This window comes from Myxine glutinosa, chromosome 7 (genome assembly GCF_964187855.1).
Source record: "Myxine glutinosa chromosome 7, kmMyxGlut1.1, whole genome shotgun sequence".
Classification (NCBI taxonomy): Eukaryota; Metazoa; Chordata; class Myxini; order Myxiniformes; family Myxinidae; genus Myxine; species Myxine glutinosa.
Window position 1 is genome coordinate 187,077,565 of NC_136267.1, and position 24,588 is coordinate 187,102,152.

General features: G+C 42.2%; 1 protein-coding gene across 1 annotated transcript in view; it reads left to right on the plus strand.

Moving 5' to 3' along the window:
- LOC137431900 (integrin beta-1-A) overlaps positions 1-24,588 on the plus strand; it is a 240,023-nt gene that overhangs the window by 43,492 nt on the left and 171,943 nt on the right. Inside the window, exons 6-7 of the mRNA XM_068123734.2 lie at positions 6,579-6,749; positions 16,890-17,050. Of these exons, the coding sequence (XP_067979835.1) occupies positions 6,579-6,749; positions 16,890-17,050 (332 nt within the window). The remainder of the gene's footprint in view (positions 1-6,578; positions 6,750-16,889; positions 17,051-24,588) is intronic.

Consider the following 24,588-nt stretch of genomic DNA (forward strand, 5'->3'; position numbering starts at 1 on the left):
CCACTTTTTGGTAGGTATATTATATGTAAACATAGCTTAAGAGGGCTATGTACCAGATGGTATCAAAAGACATGAAATTGAGCTCACAAAACCTTTGGTGATTGACCTGATGAGGAAGAGAGACAGTCAGAAAGCTTGACAGAATCCGCAGGTGTAAATGGGATGTTTTCAACGGTCAGGAGAGAGTGATCAGCCGCCTTGGGGAGAAATTTTGGGGAGACATTTTGGGGAGTCATTTTGGGGAGTCATTTTGGGGAGTCATTTTGGGGAGCCATTTTGGGGAGTCATTTTGGGGTCATTTTGGGGAGTCATTTTGGGGAGCCATTTTAGGGAGTAATTTTGGGGTCATTTTGGGGAGTCATTTTGGGGAGCCATTTTGGGGAGTCATTTTGGGGAGTCATTTTGGGGTCATTTTGGGGAGCCATTTTGGGAAGCAATTTTGAGGAACAATTTTGAGGAGCAATTCTTGGGAGCAAATTTGGGGAGCCATTGTGTGCAGCCATTTTGGGGAGCCATTTTGGGGAGAAATTTTGGGGAGTCATTTTGGGGTCATTTTGCGGAGTCATTTTGGGGAGTCATTTTGGGGAGTCGCTTTGGGGAGTCATTTTGGGGAGGCATTTTGAGGAGTCATTTTGGGGAGCCATTTTGGGGTCATTTTGGGGAGACATTTTGGGGTCATTTTGGGGAGCCATTTTGGGGAGTCATTTATGGGAGCCATTTTGGGGAGAAATTTTGGGGAGTCATTTTGGGGAGCCATTTTGGGAAGCAATTTTGAGGAACAATTTTGAGGAGCAAATTTGGGGAGCCATTTTAGTGCAGCCATTTTGTGGAGCCATTTTGGGAAGCCATTTTGGGGACCCATTTTGTGCAGCCATTTTGGGGAGCCATTTTGTGGAGCCATTTGTGTGGAGCCATTTTGGGGAGCCATTTATGTGCAGCGATTTTGGGGAGCCATTTTTGTGCAGCCATTTTGTGGAGCCATTTTGGGAAGCCATTTGCGCAGCCATTTTGGGCAGCCATTTTGGGGAGCCATTTTGTGGAGCCATTTGTGCAGCCATTTTGGGGAGACATTTGTGCAGCCATTTTGGGGACCCATTTTGTTGAGCCATTTTGGGCAGTCATTTTGTGGAGCCATTTTGTGGAGCCATTTTGCAGAGCCATTTTCGGCAGCCATTTTGTGGAGCCATTTTGCGGCGCCATTTTCGGCAGTCATTTTGTGGAGCCATTTTGCGGAACAATTTTGGGCAGACATTTTCAGAGTGGTCGATATCTGTTTTTTTTGAAGGACGTCTTGAAGACCAGTCGGTATTGGAAAGAGCTGACTGATGACTTTGCCAGTAGACATATATATATATATATATATATATATATATATATATATATATATATATATATATATATATATATATATATATATATATATATATATATATATATATATATATATACATATATATATATATATATATAGTCACGTGAAAAACGAATGACATCCCATGTAAAGTTTTGACTTTTTCAACATATTTCAACATACAGCTATTTGATCTTCATTTCAACAATATTGATAGATAAAGGTGATATAATATAACAAGTATCATGAAACATTTACATTTTGTAGTCCATTGTATAATTTAAATAAACATAAATGCAAATTTCGCATGTGGAAAAAGTAAGTACACCCTTGGCTCTAATAGGTGGTATTGCCCCCTTTGGCAGAAACAACCTCAAGTAGGCGTTTCTTATAACTGTGTACCAGTCTCTGACATCGACTGGGAGAAATTTTTGCCCACTCCTCCATGCAGAATTCTTTCAGCTGTGTGATGTTTGAGGGGTTTCTTGCATGCACAGCTCGTTTCAAATCCCCCCACAACATCTCGATGGGATTTAGATCCGGGCTTTGACTTGGCCATTCCAGAACCCTCCATTTCTTTCTTTTCAGCCATTCCTTGGTGGATTTACTGGTATGCTTAGGGTCATTGTCACGTTGCTAGGTCCACCTTCGGTTGAGCTTCAACTTTCCGACAGATGGCCTCACATTATCCTCAAGCACCCTCTGGTCCAATTAAGAATTCATCGTGGATTCTATGATGGTGAGCTGCCCAGGCCCTGATGCAGCAAAGCTGCCCCAAACCATAATATTTCCACCACCATGCTTTACAATTGGTGTCAGGTTCTTGTGGTCAAATGCTGTCTTTGGTTTTCGCCAAACATATCTTCTGGTACTGCGGCCAAATAGCTCTACCTTTGACTCATCTGTCCAGAGCACATTGTTCCAGAAGTGCTGATCTTTGCCTCGGTGTTCATTGGCAAAATTTAGTCTTGCCCTGATGTTCTTTCTGGACAGCAAAGGTTTCCTCCTGGCACACCTCCCATGTAGATCAAATTTGTGCAGCCTCTTTCTTATGGTAGACTCGTGCACTTTGACATCAACAGTGGCAAGAGCAACCTGTAGGTCCCGTGATGACATTCTGAGGTTCTTAGAGACTTCTTTCAGCATCTTGCGGTCTGCTCTCAGGCTGAACTTGCTGGGGCAGCCTGGCCTGAACAAGTTGGCAATTGTTTGGAATCTTCTCCACTTGTAGATGATCTTCCGGACAGTCGAATGATTGATTTCAAATTGTTTGGAGATCTTTTTAAATCCCTTCCCAGACTCGTAGGCATCTACAACCTTCTTTCTGAAGGCCTCAGAGAGCTATTTTGATCTCGGCATGGTGACGCCGCACACTTCAACAACAAAGAGCAAACCAAACTAAATGTCTGAGGTTTAAATAAGACAGGTTCCTCCAAGATCCTCTCTAACGATGTTCTAATCATTTGCACCTGAGCTGGTGCACCTGATTCTAATTTTAGGTATTTGAAGTAGTGATAAATGTAGGGGTGTACTTACTTTTTCCACATGCGAAATTTGCATTTATGTTTATTTAAATTATACAATGGACTACATAATGTAAATGTTTCATGATATTTGTTATATTATATCACCTTTATCTATCAATATTGTTGAAATGAAGGTCAAATAGCTGTATGTTGAAATATGTTGAAAAAGTCAAAACTTTACATGGGGTGTACTTACTTTTTCACATGACTGTATATAGGTGTAAAATATGAGAATTTGACTTTGGATGAAAAGTTATATATAATGCGGTTTAGGATCACGTATTGTCCCCATTTGAACGGATATTTTTGGACGATTTACCGATCAGACCAAGCTTAGCTTTAACCCGTTTGTTGTACACTTTGTGAATCTCTTCCTTCGCTTTGTTTTTGTCCAGTCTTGTGGAATCTTTATGCATTGTGAAAAGCATTGTTAGATTTGAACATTTCTTGCCAAATTTATGAAATGACTTGAATGTTAGTTTACCTATTTATGGATCGCAGTCATCAGACAAACCACATTTTTTGTATTTACATCAACAACAGTGTTTATGTTATCTTTACCTTCTAAACATGTATACTTGTGGGCCACTGTCAATACAACAACAACAACAACATGCATTTTAAGGCCATTTTCCCTGCTAGAGCGGCGGTTAGCCTTGCGGTCCCCATGACAATCTTCTCCATTTTGCCCTATTTTCTGCATCTCTCCTTGTTAACCCCTTTGCCCGCATTTCTTCTTACACCATCTTTAGCCAAGTCTTTCTCGGTCTTCCCCGTCCTCTACTTCCTTCTACATTCATTTCCATCACTCTTCTCAACCAGTCACTTTCATCCTTCCTCAACACATGACCAAACCATCTCAACCTGTTCCTCTTCACAGCATCAATCACAGGCTCTATTCCCATCATCTTTTGCAATTCATCATTGGTCTTCCTCTCTCTCAACGATACTCCGCACATCCACCGAACCATTTGCATTTCCACCATTTCCAGCCTTCGTTGCTGCTCTACGTTCATTACCCATGTCTCGCTCCCATAAATCATAACACTTCTCACACATGCAGCATACACCTTTCCCTTCAGCTTCAACGACACTCCCCTCCTCATCAGCACGCCACTCAGTTCCCGAAACTTCTTCCATGCACATCTCACTCGAGCAACCGTTGCCGAGTCTGATCCACCTTCTCCATTCAGCATGTCTCCTAGGTAACAAAATGTTTTCACACCTTCCAGCTTCACGCCGTCTCCAAGATCCAACTCAACATTTCCTCCATCTGCAGCTTCCTCTATGCACACCTTCCATTTGAATGTAGCTGCCACACTGGTTAATGACCCTCTCAGACCACTACATTTTTGATGAACCCACTCAGCACACATTGTACATTGAATGGAGTTCACTCTGACAACCTTCCTGCACACAGCACATGGCCACTTCACAGTTCTTTCCACCTCACCACATGCTTTACCACTTGCCATCACCTTCGTCTTTCCGATATTCACCTTCAGACCTTTTGTCTCCATACATTCCTTCCACTTGTTCATCTTTTCCTTCAGTCCATCCATACTTTCCGCAATCAACACCAGATCATCTGCATACACCAACTCCCACGGTAAACCCTCCTTTACGTTCTGAGCCAGCACCTCCATCACAGCTACAAATAGTAGTGGACTTAGTACCGACCCCTGATGCACTCCCACCTTCACCTCAAACTCACCACTGTTCCCGTCCTTCGTCCTTACATCTGTGCGCACTCTTTTGTACATTGCCATCACTACTCGGATCAACCATTCCTCCACTCCTAACTTCCTCAATGCCCATGTCAATACTTCGCGTGGAACCCTATCGAATGCTTTCTCCAGATCAACAAACCCAAGAAACAACTTCTTCCTCTTCTCCATGTACTTCTCCTGCAACTGCCTCACAATAAAGAGCACGTCTGTCGTTCCTCTTCCTGGCATAAATCTAAACAGCATTTCGTCGATCTTCACCTTCTTCCTCATCCTCCTCTCCAACACCCTTTCCAATACCTTCATTCCATGCTCCAATAACTTTATCGCTCGGTACGAGCCACACTCCAGAGGGTCACCTTTCCCCTTGTATAGAGGGACGAGGGTACTCAGTTCCCAAGCCACTGGAATGCGGCCTTCTTTCACCACCAGATTACAGATCTCTGTCATTCTCTTCACACCCCAACTTCCTGCTGCCTTCAACATATCTCCCACAACTCCCGTCGGCCCTCCCGCTTTTCTACTCTTCATTGCTTTTTTCGCTTCCTCAACTTCCTTCTCGGTTATCGTCTCTGCCGGTCCTAAAACTGGGTTACTCTCTATGTTGCCATCCCATTCATTCTCTGTATTCAACAGCATTTCCTTATATCTTTTCCATCTTCCTTTAATTCCATCTGGGTCGACAACGATTTGTCCCACTTCATCCTTCAAGCAACTCACCCCCATCACATCACACCTCTCTTTCGCTATCTGCTTTGCAATCCTGAATACCGCTCTCTGACCCTCTTCTGAATCCAAGCATTCTCCAAACATTTTCCTACATGCCTCCTGCGCCTTTGCCACCTCTTTCTTTGCAGCCTTCCTGGCTGCCTTATAACTTTCATGCTCTGCTGTTTCTGCCCCCGTACCCTTCGCCTTCTGCCACTCCTTGAACTTCTTCCTCTCCTCGTCAATCCTCTTTCCAACTTCATCATCCCACCACCATATTTCCAAGTGCCTCGGTGGTCCTTTTGTCCATCCACATACCTCACCAACGGCTCCCAACAGACTATCTTTCATTGACATCCAACCACTTTCAAGCTCAACCACATCATCCTCTACCATATTCAGCCTCTCTTTTAATGCCTCCCTTGCTGTCACCTCTTTCAACCTCCACACCTTCATTCTCGGTTGGTACTTCACCCGCCGAGCTCTCCTCGCACCTTTCACCCTTATGTCGCAGACAACCAAGTGGTGCTGTGGAACAGCCGAGAGTAAACAGTAAACAGTCAATGTAATCAGGAAATATATTTATCTCCTACATTGATTCCAGGACTAGCTAGACTAAGTTATCAGGAATGTTTGAAGGAGACAGGACTTTATACATCATTACTCATTGGAAAGGAGGCGGTTGCGAGGAGATCTGATTGTGATGTTCGATAAAGAAGGTGTGGACAAGAAAGGTGAAGTGGAATTTTTCAGCAGAGGGGACAATATTAGGACCAGGGGACATACCTTTGAGGGTAAAGAAGATGAGAGTTTGGACAGATTTAAAGTCGGGGTCCTTTAGGCGGAGAGTGGTTAATGCACGGAATGGTCTCCATGGAAAGGTAGTGGCAGCGGAGGGGTGGATAAGTTTAAATGGGGTTGAGATATGTACCTGGATGTATGGAGATATCGGGGTATCGGGGATATTGGCTTGTGTGCATAGTAGGTATCTTGTGTGTGGATGGGTGATGATGATACTGGGGTTGGTAATGGTGCAGTGCAGCCATGATGGGCCGAATGGCCTCCTCTTGTACCAAACGTCCTTATGTATCCTTGTGTGTACTTGTAGATCGATGTTTGATGGCCGATGGTTATGTTCGTTGATTGGCATAAAATGTTCCCAAATCTGCATCGATGTGCTTCTTAATTGAATGCAAGTACAAATATGTTGTCTTAATATTATACACTATACAGCATCCATCTGCTTTGTTATCCTGCCTTCTCCAGGAAAGGAAATGAAATTCGACATCGACTTTCAGCGTGCAGAAGGCTATCCCATCGACTTGTACTACTTGATGGACCTCTCATACTCCATGAATGATGATCTTGAAAATGTGAAGAAGCTCGGCACACAGCTTCTTGAAGCTATGCAAAAGGTTACCAAGTCTGTGAAGATTGGTAAGACTTTGAGGTGATAGGTGTTTAACATGTGAGTGAGTGTGAGAATGTGAAAGGAGACATCCTACAGAAGTACGAAATTGATGAGAATGTGTAAGGAAAGGGCCTGGAAGGGTGAAATTGATGTCAATGTGTAAGGAAACAGCATGGAAGTGTGAAATTGGTGAGAATGTGTGAGGAAACAGCATGGAAGTGTGAAATTGGTGAGAACGTGGAAGGAAATGGCGTGGAAGTGTGAAATTGGTGAGAACGTGTAAGGAAATGGTGTGGAAGTGTAAAATTGGTGAGAATGTGTGAGGAAACAGCATGGAAGTATGAAATTGGTGAGAATGTGTGAGGAAACAGCATGGAAGTGTGAAATTGGTGAGAATGTGTGAGGAAACAGCATGGAAGTATGAAATTGGTGAGAATGTGGAAGGAAATGGCGTGGAAGTATGGAACGAGTGAGAATGTGTAAGGAATTATGAAACAAACATCAAACCTGGAATTATGATATTGGTCACATCATTCCTTTTTAAAATGACGCTATTTCAAAACAACAACATAAACATCTTGTTTGATTGCCAAATCTTTTGGTTATTTTTTGTTGTGAACTCGCTCTATCCAGAGGAATTTTTCTGAGTTTACTAATATTTTGGTAGAAACACAATGATGTATAATGTAAAATAATATTATAATTTAGTCATATTTTGGTAGAATTATAATAATGTATAATGTCATATAATATTATACATTAGTAATATTTTTGGTAGAAATATAATAATGCATAATGTATTATAATATTATAATTTAGTCATATTTTGGTAGTATATTGTATTATAATAATGTAATATTGTTATGTTTGTGTGGGTAGGTGACGAATTGCCAAAATGGAGATAGGAATGTATAGTTTAGCTTGTGCCGTGAAGAAGAAGAAGAACTTCGATGTACATAAGGAGGGAATCTGTAGAGAATAAGATCGTATATATGTCTCCATATGAGGGGTGAAGCTATGCTAATTAGGTAGGGCTTAAGGATAACCCCAGTGTGTAATTGCCCCTGTGATTGTCCTTTATGTTTTATTTCATCAAAAATGGCTGCTATTACAACAACAATTACAACAACGGCAATAAAAAGCTCCAGTCACTCGCAACACCGTCATGCCGACAAAGACCCGAACATTTGCCAATCGGCAAGTAAACCCCGCCCACCAAACATTATCGATGGGCGTCAAGAAGGCCGTGAGGCTCCGCCCTGAAGGGGATGATTGGTCGGGGAGATGGACTGATGTGATGGGGTGCGGGGGTTAGTCACGTGTGACGTCAGCGAGGGACAAAGGAGGGTGAGTGCCTCCTCCCTCCCTCTCTTTCTCATCCTGGGCTTCGTGCCGAGCGGTCGCATTTTCATCTCTCTCTCTCGTCCTGGGCTTTGTGGCAAGCGGTGGCATTTTCATCTCTCTCTCTCGTCCTGGGCTTCGTGGAGAGCGGTCGCATTTTCATCTCTCTCTCTCGTCCTGGGCTTTGTGGCAAGCGGTGGCATTTTCATCTATCTCTCTTGTCCTGGGCTTTGTGGCGAGCGGTCGCATTTTCATCTATCTCTCTCGCCCTGGGCTTTGTTGGGAGCGGTCGCATTTTCATATCTCTCTCTCGTCCAGGGGCTTCGTGGCGAGCGGTCGCATTTTCATCTCTCTCTCTCGTCCTGGGCTTTGTGGCGAGCAGTCGCATTTTCATCTCTGTCTCATCCTGGGCTTTGTGGCGAGCGGTCGCATTTTCATCTCTCTCTCTCGCCCTGTGCTTTGTGGGGAGCGGTCGCATTTTCATATCTCTCTCTCATCCTGGGCTTTGTGGCGAGCGGTCACATTTTCATCTCTCTCTCTCTTATCCTGGGCTTTGTGGCGAGCGGTCGCATTTTCATCTCTCTCTCATCCTGGGCTTTGTGGTGAGCAGTCACATTTTCATCTCTCTCTCTCTTTCTCTCTCTCGTCCTGGGCTTCGTGACGAGTGGTCACATTTTCATCTCTCTCTCGTCCTGGGCTTTGTGGCGAGCGGTCGCATTTTCATCTCTCTCTCGTCCTGGGCTTTGTGGCGAGCGGTCTCATTTTCATCTCTCTCTCATCCTGGGCTTTGTGGCGAGTGGTCACATTTTCATCTCTCTCTCTCTCTCCCGTCCTGGGCTTCGTGGCGAGTGGTCACATTTTCATCTCTCTCTCGTCTTGGGCTTTGTGGCGAGCGGTCGCATTTTCATCTCTCTCTCATCCTGGGCTTTGTGGCGAGCAGTCACATTTTCATCTCTCTCTCTCTCTCCCGTCCTGGGCTTCGTGGCGAGTGGTCACATTTTCATCTCTCTCTCGTCCTGGGCTTTGTGGCGAGCGGTCGCATTTTCATCTCTCTCTCGTCCTGGGCTTTGTGGCGAGCGGTCTCATTTTCATCTCTCGTCCTGGGCTTTGTGGTGAGCGGCCACATTTTCATCTCTCTCTCTCTCTCGTCCTGGGCTTCATGGCGAGTGGTCGCATTTTCATCTCTCTCTCTCGTCCTGGGCCTTGTGGTGAGCAGTCGCATTTTCATCTCTCTCTCTCTCGCCCTGGGCTTTGTGGCGAGTGGTCACGTTTGCATATCTGTCTCTCGTCCTGGACTTTATGGCGAGCGTACACATTTTCATCTCTCTCTCTCTCTCTCTCTCTCTCTCTCTCTCTCTCTCTCTCTCTGTCTCTCTCTCGTCCTGGGCTTCATGGCGAGTGGTCGCATTTTCATCTCTCTCTCTCTCGTCCTGGGCCTTGTGGTGAGCGGTCACATTTTCATCTCCCTCTCTCGTCCTGGGCTTTGTGGCGAGCGGTCACATTTTGATCTCTCTCTCTCTCTCTCGTCCTGGGCTTTGAGGCGAGCAATCACAGCTTTTCTCTCTCTCGTTCTGGCGGTCGCCTGTTTGGCTCAATGGTGCTGGCTTTGTGGCCGGCAGTCGCGTTTTCTGTTGTGCATTTGAGGCGAACTGTTCGGAGCCCAGAAAACCTGGAAGCGTTGGAGCCAGGGGCGTTGCTTTGACTCGGTGCTTTTCGAGGGAGTTAAGGGCCGGGTTGTGCTAGCTGGGATGGGATCGAGTGGGGGAACGTTGGCTGTCTGTTGCACGGCTTGGTGTGCTGGCACCATTGACTGGCGCCATTGTTCGGGCGCTTCTACATGCGGTCCTCTCAGCGACCAATCCCACCAAAGTACTCATCGAGACTAGAGCTGAGTGCCAAATCAAAAGGGAGGATTTTATTTTTATTTTCTTTGATCATTCCCTTGTCTGTTTCGTGTGGCTGAGTGGACACGTCTCAAATTAGGAATGATAGGTTTTTTTTAACCTCAACATTAATTTTGCTATTTTTATCATCTCGTAATTATTTCATTAAATTCATTATTTGTTGCATTTTACTTTGTGTCGTGTTTGTGTACTTGTCTGTGGGTTCGAGTAATAAGCCCTGTGGCGGCCGTCCCGTCCGATCAGCTAAGGCCTTGGGGCCTTTCCCGCGCACGCGAAAAGACAATCCTGCCAAGTTTCGAAATACACCTCGGAGTTAACTGTTCAGCTATCTGTCCAAGGCTGATCTTCATCGGCTACGGACTTGACAATATAATATAATAATTTAGTAATATTTTGGGAGAAACATAATAATCTATAATGCAATATAATCTGATGATTTAGTAATATTTTGGTAGAAATATAATAATGTACAATATAATATAATATTATCATTTCGTAATATTTTGGTACAAATATAACCTAGTATAATGTAATATAATATTCTAATTTTGTAATATTTTGGGAGAAATACAGTAATTTATAATGCAATGTAATATTATTATTTAGTGATATTTTGGTATATAATGTATTATAATAATGCATAACAAACTTCCCTGCAAATGTCTGCTGCTCTTCTTCTGCTCCAATCGTTCATATGACCATATGCTTGTTAAAGTGGATATCTCTCTGGCCATTATCAGAGAGCTTCCTCAGCGTCGACGAGTCTGGAATTTCACTCAGGCCAACTGGCACGGTCTTCAAGCAGCCATCAATCATCTGGACTGGTCTCCCATCTCTACTGCCTCTGACATCAACTCATCCTGGGAATTCTTCCAAAGTAAACTGCTCTCTCTCATGCACAGATTTATCAAACTCGTCATCAGTTGTCATACCCTTCCTCCCGTCCATGGTACACGGAATCTTGTGGTGAGGCAGTTGCCCTGAAACAACTTGCCTTTGCCTCCTGGAAAGCAAATCCAACGGAAGGAAATCTCATTTCGTTTCACAAAGCCCGAAACAAGTGTGTGTCCACCCTCAGGAGAGCCAGGAAACAATATCTCTCTACTCTCAAGAGTGAACTCTCAAACCTGTTTCCCTCTTCCAAATCCTGGTGGCGTCTGGTTAAATCTGTTTCTGATGTTTGTTCCCTCTCCATCCCACCCTTACCTCATACGGCTACACAGCTGACTCCGCACGTGAATAAGCTGAATGCCTCAACTCTGTGTTTGCTTCAAAATCTTGTGTCCCAAACCCGTCTCTCTCTGTACCCACCGTACCCAGTCGTACCCAGCTTGACATTGAGATGGTCAACTCAAGGAAGTTTGACCTTGAGTTGACCTTTCACCTTTAGACCACAAAAAGTTGTTTTTCCAATTTAGTGACTCAATATACAAATGCTGTTGAATTTTCATGTCAATCGGATTAAAAATGGCGATTTTAGATATTTGACCTCCAGGTGACCTTTGACCTCGAAATCAATCGGCTTCTCATTTGTGACGACCTCTACAACTTGGTGAAGCTTCATGACGATCGGTTTGGAATTGTGACCTGTAGGCCGGTGACAATCACAGACAGACAGACAGACAGACAAGCAAACAGACAGAATAACAAACGCAACCACCAATATACTTGAAAAATCTTCAATTTTTCAAGTAATAATATGTAGAGTATGGGGATGAATGAATAAACAATCTGTAGAATATGGGGCTGAATGAATAAACAATATGTGGAATAAGGGGATGAATAAATGCAGATGGACAACCACACCACTGGATTTAGGGACGGTGAACACGCGAGGACTTTTTAGGAACATGTACAACCTGAGACGCTCCTTTGCACACACTTGGTGGTGTAATGGTCAGAGGGGTGGGTAGTGGTTTCAGCAGTGTGGAATGGTAGCACGGTGTGTAATTGTTACTGCAGTGGATTAACGGTTAGTGTGGTGTGTTATGGATAATGCGGTGTGTAATGGTTAGTGCGGTGGTGTAATGGTTAGTGCGGTGGTGTAATGGTTAGTGCGGTGGTGTAACAAACATGTTGTTCCCTCGCTTTTGACATTCAGCATTTATAGGATAAAGATTAACGCACGGAAAATCCCCAAAGGTTGGCATCCACGAGGAGGAAGAAATTCCTCCATAAGAAATGTCCCGTTGAGTTCGGTGAGAAAGTTGGTACCATTGTGGGGACGACACTAGTACCCATATTACCCCAGAAAGTTATGGCACTTCCCCCACGCGCATTGGCTGTGTTTGTCTCGTCTAACAGTCGGGTGTGTATGTGTGTATAAATATACATACAGTCAGACCCCGCTATTCGCGGTTCCGCTATTTGCGGGTTCCGCATATTCACGGGTGATAAAATGCGACCTGTTTCTCTATTCGCGGAAAAGTGTCCTGCAAATTAGCGGGTTTTTTCCCCATTTGCAGCAATTTTCACGAGTCGTTAGCTTCACATAGGGTATTTATAAAACCTTCGTGGATTATCGACATTCGCGGGATTTGCCTCGCCATTCGTGCATTTTGCCTCTCTATTCGTGGTTTGGTCCTCTCTATTCGCGGATTTTCATGACCCGGGAACCTATCCGTCCCCCGTCCCCCCCTTTTTACCATTGAAACAATGCTCCACTATTCGCTGGTTTCGCTATTCGCGTATTTTCCAGGAACGAATCCCCCATGAATAGGTGGTCCGAGGGTAAATATATATATATAAATATGTTTGTGTGTGTGTGTGTGTGTGTATATACAGACTTGGCATTTAATGTGGAATTTTTTTTTTTCTTGACTTGGGTTTACTTTCTGAACTCAGTATATCAATCTGGTGAGTTTCTTTTACCCTTCAGTGATGTCTTTGTTGAAAGAACCATGTCACTGATTGTCTTTCGCAGCAAGAAGTCAATAACAGGATTATATCACAGGTGGCATGACAAAATGTAAGGACACGTACATTTGACGATTGGCTTCACAATCGGGTATATAAGGGTTGTTGCGTTCCGTATTAGTGGAAAACAACTGCTGCACGTCTACAAAAGTTATTGCCGCTTCCTCTGGAGATGGTCTGTCAGCTTGACAATGCTGTTTGTCATGGAGTGGTGGCTTTACGAAATTCTGGCATGAAACAGTGTGCTATTGCTTGGCAGTATGGCATCACTCAAGGTCAGGTATCAAAGATCCTGAAACGAAATGTTCAGAGGGGTGTCCCTACTCCAATACCGAGGCCAGGACGTCCACGCAGAACCACAAGGAGAGATGATCGCCAGCTGCACCGGTTAGTCTGCAATGGCCGTACCAAGTCAGCTAATCGGCTTAGGGCTGAGTGGCAGCAACTGACAAATGTGCCTGTATCCAGAAGGCTAGTCAACCAACGACTGGTTCAAGCAGGCTATCGTGTCAGGCATCCCCTGAGAAAGCCACGCCTGACCAGACAACACAGCCAGCGCCGATTGCAGTGGGCCAGAGAGCACCGTCAATGGCAGCCAGGACACTGGAATCATGTGACCTTCAGTGACAAGTCTAGATTTCTGGTCTATTGTCAAGATGGCCACGTCCGAGTGCGCAGACAAGTGCATGAAGCCCACAACGAAGATTGTATAGTGCCAAGAGTCCAAGCTGGAGGTGGTGGGGTGACCATTTGGGCTGCTTTTCATGCAGGGGACAAAACTGACCTGGTTGTTCTGAATGGAAACCTGAACCAGTTCAAGTACAGGGTCATTCTGGAAGAAACATTGCTTCCATTTGCTCGTGCAGCCTTTCGAGGAAACTTTGTCTTCCAAGATGACAATGCACGGCCTCATCGTGCTCGCATGATCCAACACTTTCTTGCTGACCGTGGTGTCGAGCATATGGAGTGGCCTGCCATGTCCCTGGATATGAATCCGATAGAGAAGTTGTGGGCAGAATTAATGCGTCAAATCGACAACTTGGACTAGCAGCCTGCCTCTGTGCGTGAATTGCAGCAGGCTATTGTAACTGCATGGCAAGCGATTCCTGTCCAAACCTTGGCAAATCTCGTGAACAGCATGCCTCGACGTGTACGTGCTCTCCTGAATGCTCGTGGGGGTTACACGAAGTACTGAACTGTAATTTTACTGTCCGTAATCCCAGTCGTAATTTAACTTTTGTTTTTGTTGAAAAAAAAATTGGCTAATGTGCAAAATAAAGAGATACTTCTGGAAAGCGTACAGAAGTTTAACACAGTACTGTCCGTGAATTGAGTTCGATATCAGTTTACATCACTTTCAAGGATCAATTTATTTGCTTCGAAACGTCAAATGTGGTTTTTGTTTCTTTTAAAGGTCACATTAACAAAATCTAGAATAATTTCAACATAATTCCAATGAACTTTTGGTTCTAAGTCATCTTGAAAAGTAAGTTCACCCCCAAAAAAAAATAATTCCATATTAAATGCCAAGTCTGTATATATATATATATATACACACACATACAGGGTGCTTCAAAAAATGTTAAAACTTATATGGGACTATCATTTTTAATGGGAAAGAACGGGTAATACACTGTAACATGACAACAAATGTATGTTAATAGCTTCAAAAAGTCAGAGTGGAGTGGAGTTCGAAGCAAAGTGGGGTGGAGCATGGAGCACCATCCAACTGAAAGTATCCGGTAACCCGGATTTGTAGTGGCAGGTTGCCCTCTGCATAATACTCCATCATGTGCAGGAAGTCACCACCGTTGATTGTGGTGTCTTCAAAGAAATACAGCCCTACCACTCCTGTTCCAGTGACTGCACACCAGACATTCACCTTGGGACTGTCTCGTTCATGCTCACGCAGAAGACACAGTTGTGTACCCCAGAAGCCACAGTAGTGTTTGTTCATGCATCTGCTTATGTGAAAGGTTGCCTCGTCACAGAATGCCACGAGACTGTGAATGTCAGGTTCCAAATTATTCATCTCTAAGAAAACTTTGCAAGCTGCAACACGAGCGGCTTTATCTGCAGGACGTAAGGCTTGCATAATCTGCAAATGAAATGGCTGCATTCCCTGGTCCTTGTTCAAGATTCTTCACACCGTTGCCCGGGGAAGACCACATTCTACGCGAAATCGTCTGGTTGATTTCCCTGGACTACGCAAGAAAGCATCTTGTGTAACAGCTATGTTTACAGGGGATCGGCCTATTCGTGGTCGACTGCTGCTCCCTTTGTAATTTTCAGCAACTGAGCCGGGTTGGACAAACTTGTTGTAAATGTGACAAATGGTCAATCTCGAGGGTGGATCGCAGTTGAAAGACAACAACAACAACAACATGCATTTTAAGGCCATTTTCCCTGCTAGAGCGGGGGTTAGCCTTGCGGTCCCCATGACAATCTTCTCCATTTTGCCCTATTCTCTGCATCTCTCCTTGTTAACCCCCTTGCCCGCATTTCTTCTTCCACCATCTTTAGCCAAGTCTTTCTCGGTCTTCCCCGTCCTCTACTTCCTTCTACATTCATTTCCATCACTCTTCTCAACCAGTCACTTTCATCCTTCCTCAACACATGACCAAACCATCTCAACCTGTTCCTCTTCACAGCATCTATCCAGGCTCTATTCCCATCATCTTTCGCAATTCATCATTTGTCTTCCTCTCTCTCAACGATACTCTGCACATCCACCGAATCATTTGCATTTCCACCCTTTACAGCCTTTGTTGCTGCTCTACATTTATGACCCATGTCTCGCTCCCATAAATCATAACACTTCTCACACATGCAGCACACACCTTTCCCTTCAGCTTCAGCGACACTCTCCTCACCAGCACGCCACTCAGTTTCCGAAACTTCTTCCATGCACATCTCACTCGAGCAACCGTTGCCGAGTCTGATCCACCTTCTCCATTCAGCATGTCTCCTTCGTAACAAAATGTTTTCACACCTTCCAGCTTCACGCCGTCTCCAAGATCCAACTCAACATTTCCTCCATTTGCAGCTCCCTCTGTGCACACCTTACACTTGAATGTAGCTGCCACACTGGTTACTGACCCTCTCAAACCACTACATTTTTGATGAACCCACTCAGCGCTCATTGTACATTGAATGGAATTCACTCCGACACCCTTCCTGCACACAGCACAGGGCTACTTCCCAGTTCTTTCCACCTCACAACATGCTTTACCACTTGCCATCACCTTCGTTTTTACGATATTCACCTTCAGACCTTTTGTCTCCATACATTCCTTCCACTTGTTCATCTTTTCCTTCAGTCCATCCATACTTTCCGCAATCAACACCAGATCATCTGCATACAACAACTCCCACGGTAAACCCTCCTTTACGTTCTGAGCCAGCACCTCCATCACAGCTACAAATAGTAGTGGACTTAGTACCGACCCCTGATGCACTCCCACCTTCACCTCAAACTCACCACTGTTCCCGTCTTTCGTCCTTACAGCTGTGCACGCTCTTTTGTACATTGCCATCACGACTCTGATCAACCATTCCTCCACTCCTAACTTCCTCAATGCCCATGTCACTACTTCACGTGGAACCCTATCGAATGCTTTCTCCAGATCAACAAACCCAAGAAACAACTTCTTCCTCTTCTCCATGTACTTCTCCTGCAACTGCGTTCTCCTGCAACATAAAGAGCGTTGAAATTTTTCAAAGAGTTGAAATGCTCTCTGTATTTGTTGCGAACCACCGTGAGTGACTGAAAGACGTCCATCCATGCAGCAACCTTTCTTCTTTGCTCCAAAGTCAATGTCGTTGCCATTTCAGTCAACTGCAAAGGAAATAATAAAATTCTCAGAAGTGTTCACATTTTTTGAAGCACTGTGTGTGTGTGTGTGTGTGTGTGTGTGTGTGTGTGTGTGTGTGTGTGTGTGTGTGTGTGTGTGTGTGTGTGTTTGTGTGTCACATGAATGAGACATTCTAATTCACACTTGGCAGGTTTTGGTGCATTTGTTGACAAGACGGTGTTGCCTTTCGTGAGCACAAACAAACAGAAGCTGAAACATCCATGTCCGAAGAAAAATGTGCAATGCAGTAAACCCTTTGGATACCGACATGTGCTGAACCTAACTGATGATTCGAAAAGGTTCACAAACGAGGTAATTAAGAGGAATCCAACATGCCATTTTACACGACAAGCCAAATTCATATTCCATCTTTATAGCCAGGATTGTTCATTGTTATCTCATTGTTTGTGAGTCAACACATTCCCCAGGTCAAAAACCTATAAACATCACTAATTCAGGCTTTATAACGAGGCTTGTTTATTGTTATCTCATTGTTTGTGAGTTAACACATTCCCCAGGTTAAAATCCCATAAACATCACCAATTCAGGCTTTATAGCCAGGCGTGTTTATTGTTATCTCATTGTTTGTGAGGTAACATTCCTCAGGTCAAAATCCCATAAACATCACCAATTCAGGCTTTATAACGAGGCTTGTTTATTGTTATCTCATTGTTTATGAGTTAACACATTCCTCAGGTCAAAATCCCATAAACATCACCAATTCAGGCTTTATAACGAGGCTTGTTTATTGTTATCTCATTGTTTATGAGTTAACACATTCCCCAGGTTAAAATCCCATAAACATCACCAATTCAGGCTTTATAGCGAGGCTTGTTTGTTGTCATCTCCTTGTTTGTGAGGTAACATTCCTCAGGTCAAAATCCCATAAACATCACCAATTCAGGCTTTATAGCGAGGCTTGTTTATTGCTATCTCATTGTTTATGAGTTTACACATTCCCCAGGTCAAAATCCCATAAACATCACCAATTCAGGCTTTATAACGAGGCTTGTTTATTGTTATCTCATTGTTTATGAGTTTACACATTCCTCAGGTCAAAATCCCATAAACATCATCAATTCAGGCTTTATAGCGAGGCTTGTTTATTGCTATCTCATTGTTTATGAGTTTACACATTCCCCAGGTCAAAATCCCATAAACATCACCAATTCAGGCTTTATAACGAGGCTTGTTTATTGTTATCTCATTGTTTATGAGTTTACACATTCCTCAGGTCAAAATCCCATAAACATCATCAATTCAGGCTTTGTAGCGAGGCTTGTTTATTGTTATCTCATTGATTGTGAGTTAACACATTCCCCAGGTGAAAATCCCATAAACATCACCAATTCAGGCTTTATAGCGAGGCTTGTTTATTGCTACCTCATTGTTTATGAGTTTACACATTCCTCAGGTCAAAATCCCATAAACATCACCAATTCAGGCTTTATAGCCAGGCTTGATTATTGTTATCTCATTGTTTATGAGTTTACACATTCCCCAGGTCAAAATCCCATAAACATCACCAATTCAGGCTTTATAGTGAGGCTTGTTTATTGTTATCTCATTGATTGTGAGTTAACACATTCCCCAGGTGAAAATCCCATAAACATCACCAATTCAGGCTTTATAGTGAGGCTTGTTTATTGTTACCTCATTGTTTATGAGTTTACACATTCCCCAGGTTAAAATCCCATAAACATCACCAATTCAGGCTTTGTAGCCAGGCTTGTTTATTGTTATCTCATTGTTTATGAGTTTACACATTCCCCAGGTCAAAATCCCATAAACATCACCAATTCAGGCTTTATAGCGAGGCTTGATTATTGTTATCTCATTGTTTATGAGTTTACACATTCCCCAGGTTAAAATCCCATAAACATCACCAATTCAGGCTTAATAGCGAGGCTTGTTTATTGTTATCTCATTGATTGTGAGTTAACACATTCCCCAGGTCAAAATCCCATAAACATCACCAATTCAGGCTTTATAGTGAGGCTTGTTTATTGTTACCTCATTGTTTATGAGTTTACACATTCCCCAGGTTAAAATCCCATAAACATCACCAATTCAGGCTTTGTAGCCAGGCTTGTTTATTGTTATCTCATTGTTTATGAGTTTACACATTCCCCAGGTCAAAATCCCATAAACATTACCAATTCAGGCTTTATAGCGAGGCTTGTTTATTGTTATCTCATTGTTTATGAGTTTACACATTCCCCAGGTCAAAATCCCATAAACATCACCAATTCAGGCTTTGTAGCCAGGCTTGTTTATTGTTATCTCATTGTTTGTGAGTTAACACATTCCCCAGGTCAAAATCCCATAAACATCACCAATTCAGGCTTTATAGTGAGGCTTGTTTATTGTTACCTCATTGTTTATGAGTTTACACATTCCCCAGGTCAAAATCCCATAAACATCACCAATTCAGGCTTTGTAGCCAGGCTTGTTTATTGTTATCTCATTGTTTGTGAGTTAACACATTCCCCAGGTCAAAATCCCATAAACATCACCAATTCAGGCTTTATAGCGAGGCTTGTTTATTGTTATCTCATTGTTTGTGAGTTAACACATTGTCCAGGTTAAAATCCCATAAACATCACCAATTCAGGCTTTGTAGCCAGGCTTGTTTATTGTTATCTCATTGTTGGTGAGTTAACACATTCCCCAGGTTAAAATCCCATAAACATCACCAATTCAGGCTTTGTAGCCAGGCGTGTTTATTGTTACCTCATTGTTTGTGAGTTAACACATTCCCCAGGTTAAAATCCCATAAACATCACCAATTCAGGCTTTGTAGCCAGGCTTGTTTATTGTTATCTCATTGTTGGTGAGTTAACACATTCCCCAGGTTAAAATCCCATAAACATCACCAATTCAGGCTTTATAGCGAGGCTTGTTTATTGTTATCTCATTGATTGTGAGTTAACACATTGCCCAGGTTAAAATCCCATAAACATCACCAATTCAGGCTTTGTAGCCAGGCTTGTTTATTGTTATCTCATTGTTTGTGAGTTAACACATTGCCCAGGTTAAAATCCCATAAACATCACCAATTCAGGCTTTGTAGCCAGGCTTGTTTATTGTTATCTCATTGATTGTGAGTTAACACATTCCCCGGGTTAAAATCCCATAAACATCACCAATTCAGGCTTCATAGCGAGGCTTGTTTATTGTTACCTCATTGTTTATGAGTTAACACATTCCCAGGTTAAAATCCCATAAACATCACCAATTCAGGCTTTATAGCGAGGCTTGTTTATTGTTATCTCATTGTTTGTGAGTTAACACATTGCCCAGGTTAAAATCCCATAAACATCACCAATTCAGGCTTTATAGCGAGGCTTGTTTATTGTTACCTCATTGTTTGTGAGTTAAAACATTCAACAGGTTAAAATCCCATAAACATCACCAATTCAGGCTTTATAGCCAGGCATGTTTATTGTTACCTCATTGTTTGTGAGTTAAAACATTCCCCAGGTTAAAATCCCATTAACATCACCAATTCAGGCTTTATAGCGAGGCTTGTTTATTGTTATCTCATTGTTTGTGAGTTAAAACATTCCCCAGGTTAAAATCCCATTAACATCACCAATTCAGGCTTTGTAGCCAGGCTTGTTTATTGTTATCTCATTGTTTGTGAGTTAACACATTGCCCAGGTTAAAATCCCATAAACATCACCAATTCAGGCTTTGTAGCCAGGCTTGTTTATTGTTATCTCATTGTTTGTGAGTTAACACATTGCCCAGGTCAAAATCCCATAAACATCATCAATTCAGGCTTTATAGCGAGGCTTGTTTATTGTTATCTCATTGTTTGTGAGTTAACACATTCCCCAGGTTAAAATCCCATAAACATCACCAATTCAGGCTTTGTAGCCAGGCTTGTTTATTGTTATCTCATTGTTTGTGAGTTAACACATTCCCCAGGTTAAAATCCCATAAACATCACCAATTCAGGCTTTATAGCGAGGCTTGTTTATTGTTATCTCATTGATTGTGAGTTAACACATTGCCCAGGTAAAAATCCCATAAACATCACCAATTCAGGCTTTATAGCGAGGCTTGTTTATTGTTACCTCATTGTTTGTGAGTTAAAACATTCCCCAGGTTAAAATCCCATTAACATCACCAATTCAGGCTTTGTAGCCAGGCATGTTTATTGTTACCTCATTGTTTGTGAGTTAAAACATTCCCCAGGTTAAAATCCCATTAACATCACCAATTCAGGCTTTATAGCGAGGCTTGTTTATTGTTATCTCATTGTTTGTGAGTTAAAACATTCCCCAGGTTAAAATCCCATTAACATCACCAATTCAGGCTTTGTAGCCAGGCTTGTTTATTGTTATCTCATTGTTTGTGAGTTAACACATTGCCCAGGTTAAAATCCCATAAACATCACCAATTCAGGCTTTGTAGCCAGGCTTGTTTATTGTTATCTCATTGTTTGTGAGTTAACACATTGCCCAGGTCAAAATCCCATAAACATCATCAATTCAGGCTTTATAGCGAGGCTTGTTTATTGTTATCTCATTGTTTGTGAGTTAACACATTCCCCAGGTTAAAATCCCATAAACATCACCAATTCAGGCTTTATAGCGAGGCTTGTTTATTGTTATCTCATTGATTGTGAGTTAACACATTGCCCAGGTAAAAATCCCATAAACATCACCAATTCAGGCTTTATAGCGAGGCTTGTTTATTGTTACCTCATTGTTTGTGAGTTAAAACATTCCCCAGGTTAAAATCCCATTAACATCACCAATTCAGGCTTTGTAGCCAGGCTTGTTTATTGTTATCTCATTGTTTGTGAGTTAACACATTGCCCAGGTTAAAATCCCATAAACATCACCAATTCAGGCTTTATAGCCAGGCGTGTTTATTGTTATCTCATTGATTGTGAGTTAACACATTCCCCAGGTTAAAATCCCATAAACATCATCAATTCAGGCTTTATAGCCAGGCTTGTTTATTGTTATCTCATTGATTGTGAGTTAACACATTCCCCAGGTTAAAATCCCATAAACATCATCAATTCAGGCTTTGTAGCCAGGCTTGTTTATTGTTATCTCATTGTTTGTGAGTTAACACATTGCCCAGGTTAAAATCCCATAAACATCACCAATTCAGGCTTTGTAGCCAGGCTTGTTTATTGTTATCTCATTGATTGTGAGTTAACACATTCCCCAGGTTAAAATCCCATAAACATCACCAATTCAGGCTTCATAGCGAGGCTTGTTTATTGTTACCTCATTGTTTATGAGTTAACACATTCCCAGGTTAAAATCCCATAAACATCACCAATTCAGGCTTTATAGCGAGGCTTGTTTATTGTTATCTCATTGTTTGTGAGTTAACACATTCCCCAGGTTAAAATCCCATTAACATCACCAAATCAGGCTTTGTAGCCAGGCTTGTTTATTGTTATCTCATTGTTTGTGAGTTAACACATTGCCCAGGTTAAAATCCCATAAACATCACCAATTCAGGCTTTGTAGCCAGGCTTGTTTATTGTTATCTCATTGTTTGTGAGTTAACACATTGCCCAGGTCAAAATCCCATAAACATCACCAATTCAGGCTTTATAGCGAGGCTTGTTTATTGTTACCTCATTGTTTGTGAGTTAAAACATTCACCAGGTTAAAATCCCATTAACATCACCAATTCAGGCTTTATAGCGAAGCTTGTTTATTGTTACCTCATTGTTTGTGAGTTAAAACATTCCCCAGGTTAAAATCCCATTAACATCACCAATTCAGGCTTTGTAGCGAGGCTTGTTTATTGTTATCTCATTGTTTGTGAGTTAACACATTCCCCAGGTTAAAATCCCATAAACATCACCAATTCAGGCTTTGTAGCCAGGCGTGTTTATTGTTATCTCATTGATTGTGAGTTAACACATTCCCCAGGTTAAAATCCCATAATCATCACCAATTCAGGCTTTATAGCGAGGCTTGTTTATTGTTATCTCATTGTTTGTGAGGTAACACATTCCCCAGGTCAAAATCCCATAAACATTACCAATTCAGGCTTTATAGCCAGGCGTGTTTATTGTTATCTCATTGTTTGTGAGTTAACACATTGCCCAGGTTAAAATCCCATAAACATCACCAATTCAGGCTTTGTAGCCATGCTTGTTTATTGTTATCTCATTGATTGTGAGTTAACACATTCCCCAGGTTAGAATCCCATAAACATCACCAATTCAGGCTTCATAGCGAGGCTTGTTTATTGTTATCTCATTGATTGTGAGTTAACACATTCCCCAGGTTAAAATCCCATAAACATCACCAATTCAGGCTTTATAGCGAGGCTTGTTTATTGTTATCTCATTGTTTGTGAGTTAACACATTCCCCAGGTTAAAATCCCATAATCATCACCAATTCAGGCTTCATCGCGAGGCTTGTTTATTGTTATCTCATTGTTTGTGAGTTAACACATTGCCCAGGTTAAAATCCCATAAACATCACCAATTCAGTCTTCATAGTGAGGCGTGTTTATTGTTATCTCATTGTTTGTGAGTTAACACATTGCCCAGGTTAAAATCCCATAAACATCACCAATTCAGGCTTTGTAGCCAGGCTTGTTTATTGTTATCTCATTGTTTGTGAGTTAACACATTGCCCAGGTTAAAATCCCATAAACATCACCAATTCAGGCTTTATAGCCAGGCGTGTTTATTGTTATCTCATTGTTTGTGAGTTAACACATTCCCCAGGTTAAAATCCCATAAACATCACCAATTCAGGCTTTATAGCCAGGCTTGTTTATTGTTATCTCATTGTTTGTGAGTTAAAACATTCCCCAGGTTAAAATCCCATAAACATCACCAATTCAGGCTTTGTAGCCAGGCTTGTTTATTGTTATCTCATTGTTTGTGAGTTAACACATTGCCCAGGTTAAAATCCCATAAACATCACCAATTCAGGCTTTGTAGCCAGGCGTGTTTATTGTTATCTCATTGTTTGTGAGTTAACACATTGCCCAGGTTAAAATCCCATAAACATCACCAATTCAGGCTTTGTAGCCATGCTTGTTTATTGTTATCTCATTGATTGTGAGTTAACACATTCCCCAGGTTAAAATCCCATAATCATCACCAATTCAGGCTTCATAGCGAGGCTTGTTTATTGTTATCTCATTGTTTGTGAGGTAACACATTCCCCAGGTCAAAATCCCATAAAGATCACCAATTCAGGCTTTGTAGCCATGCTTGTTTATTGTTATCTCATTGATTGTGAGTTAACACATTCCCCAGGTTAAAATCCCATAATCATCACCAATTCAGGCTTCATAGCGAGGCTTGTTTATTGTTATCTCATTGTTTGTGAGTTAACACATTCCCCAGGTCAAAATCCCATAAACATCACCAATTCAGGCTTTATAGCGAGGCTTGTTTATTGTTATCTCATTGTTTGTGAGTTAACACATTCCCCAGTTCAAAATCCCATAAACATCACCAATTCAGGCTTTATGGCGAGGCTTGTTTATTGTTATCTCATTGTTTGTGAGTTAACACATTCCCCAGGTCAAAATCCCATAAACATCACCAATTCAGGCTTTATAGCGAGGCTTGTTTATTGTTATCTCATTGTTTGTGAGTTAACACATTCCCCAGGTCAAAATCCCATAAACATCACCAATTCAGGCTTCATTGCAAAGCTTGTTTATTGTTATCTCACTGATTGTGAGTTAACACATTCCCCAGGTTAAAATCCCATAAACATCACCAATTCAGGCTTTATAGCGAGGCTTGTTTATTGTTATCTCATTGATTGTGAGTTAACACATTCCCCAGGTCAAAATCCCATAAACATCACCAATTCAGGCTTTATAGCCAGGCGTG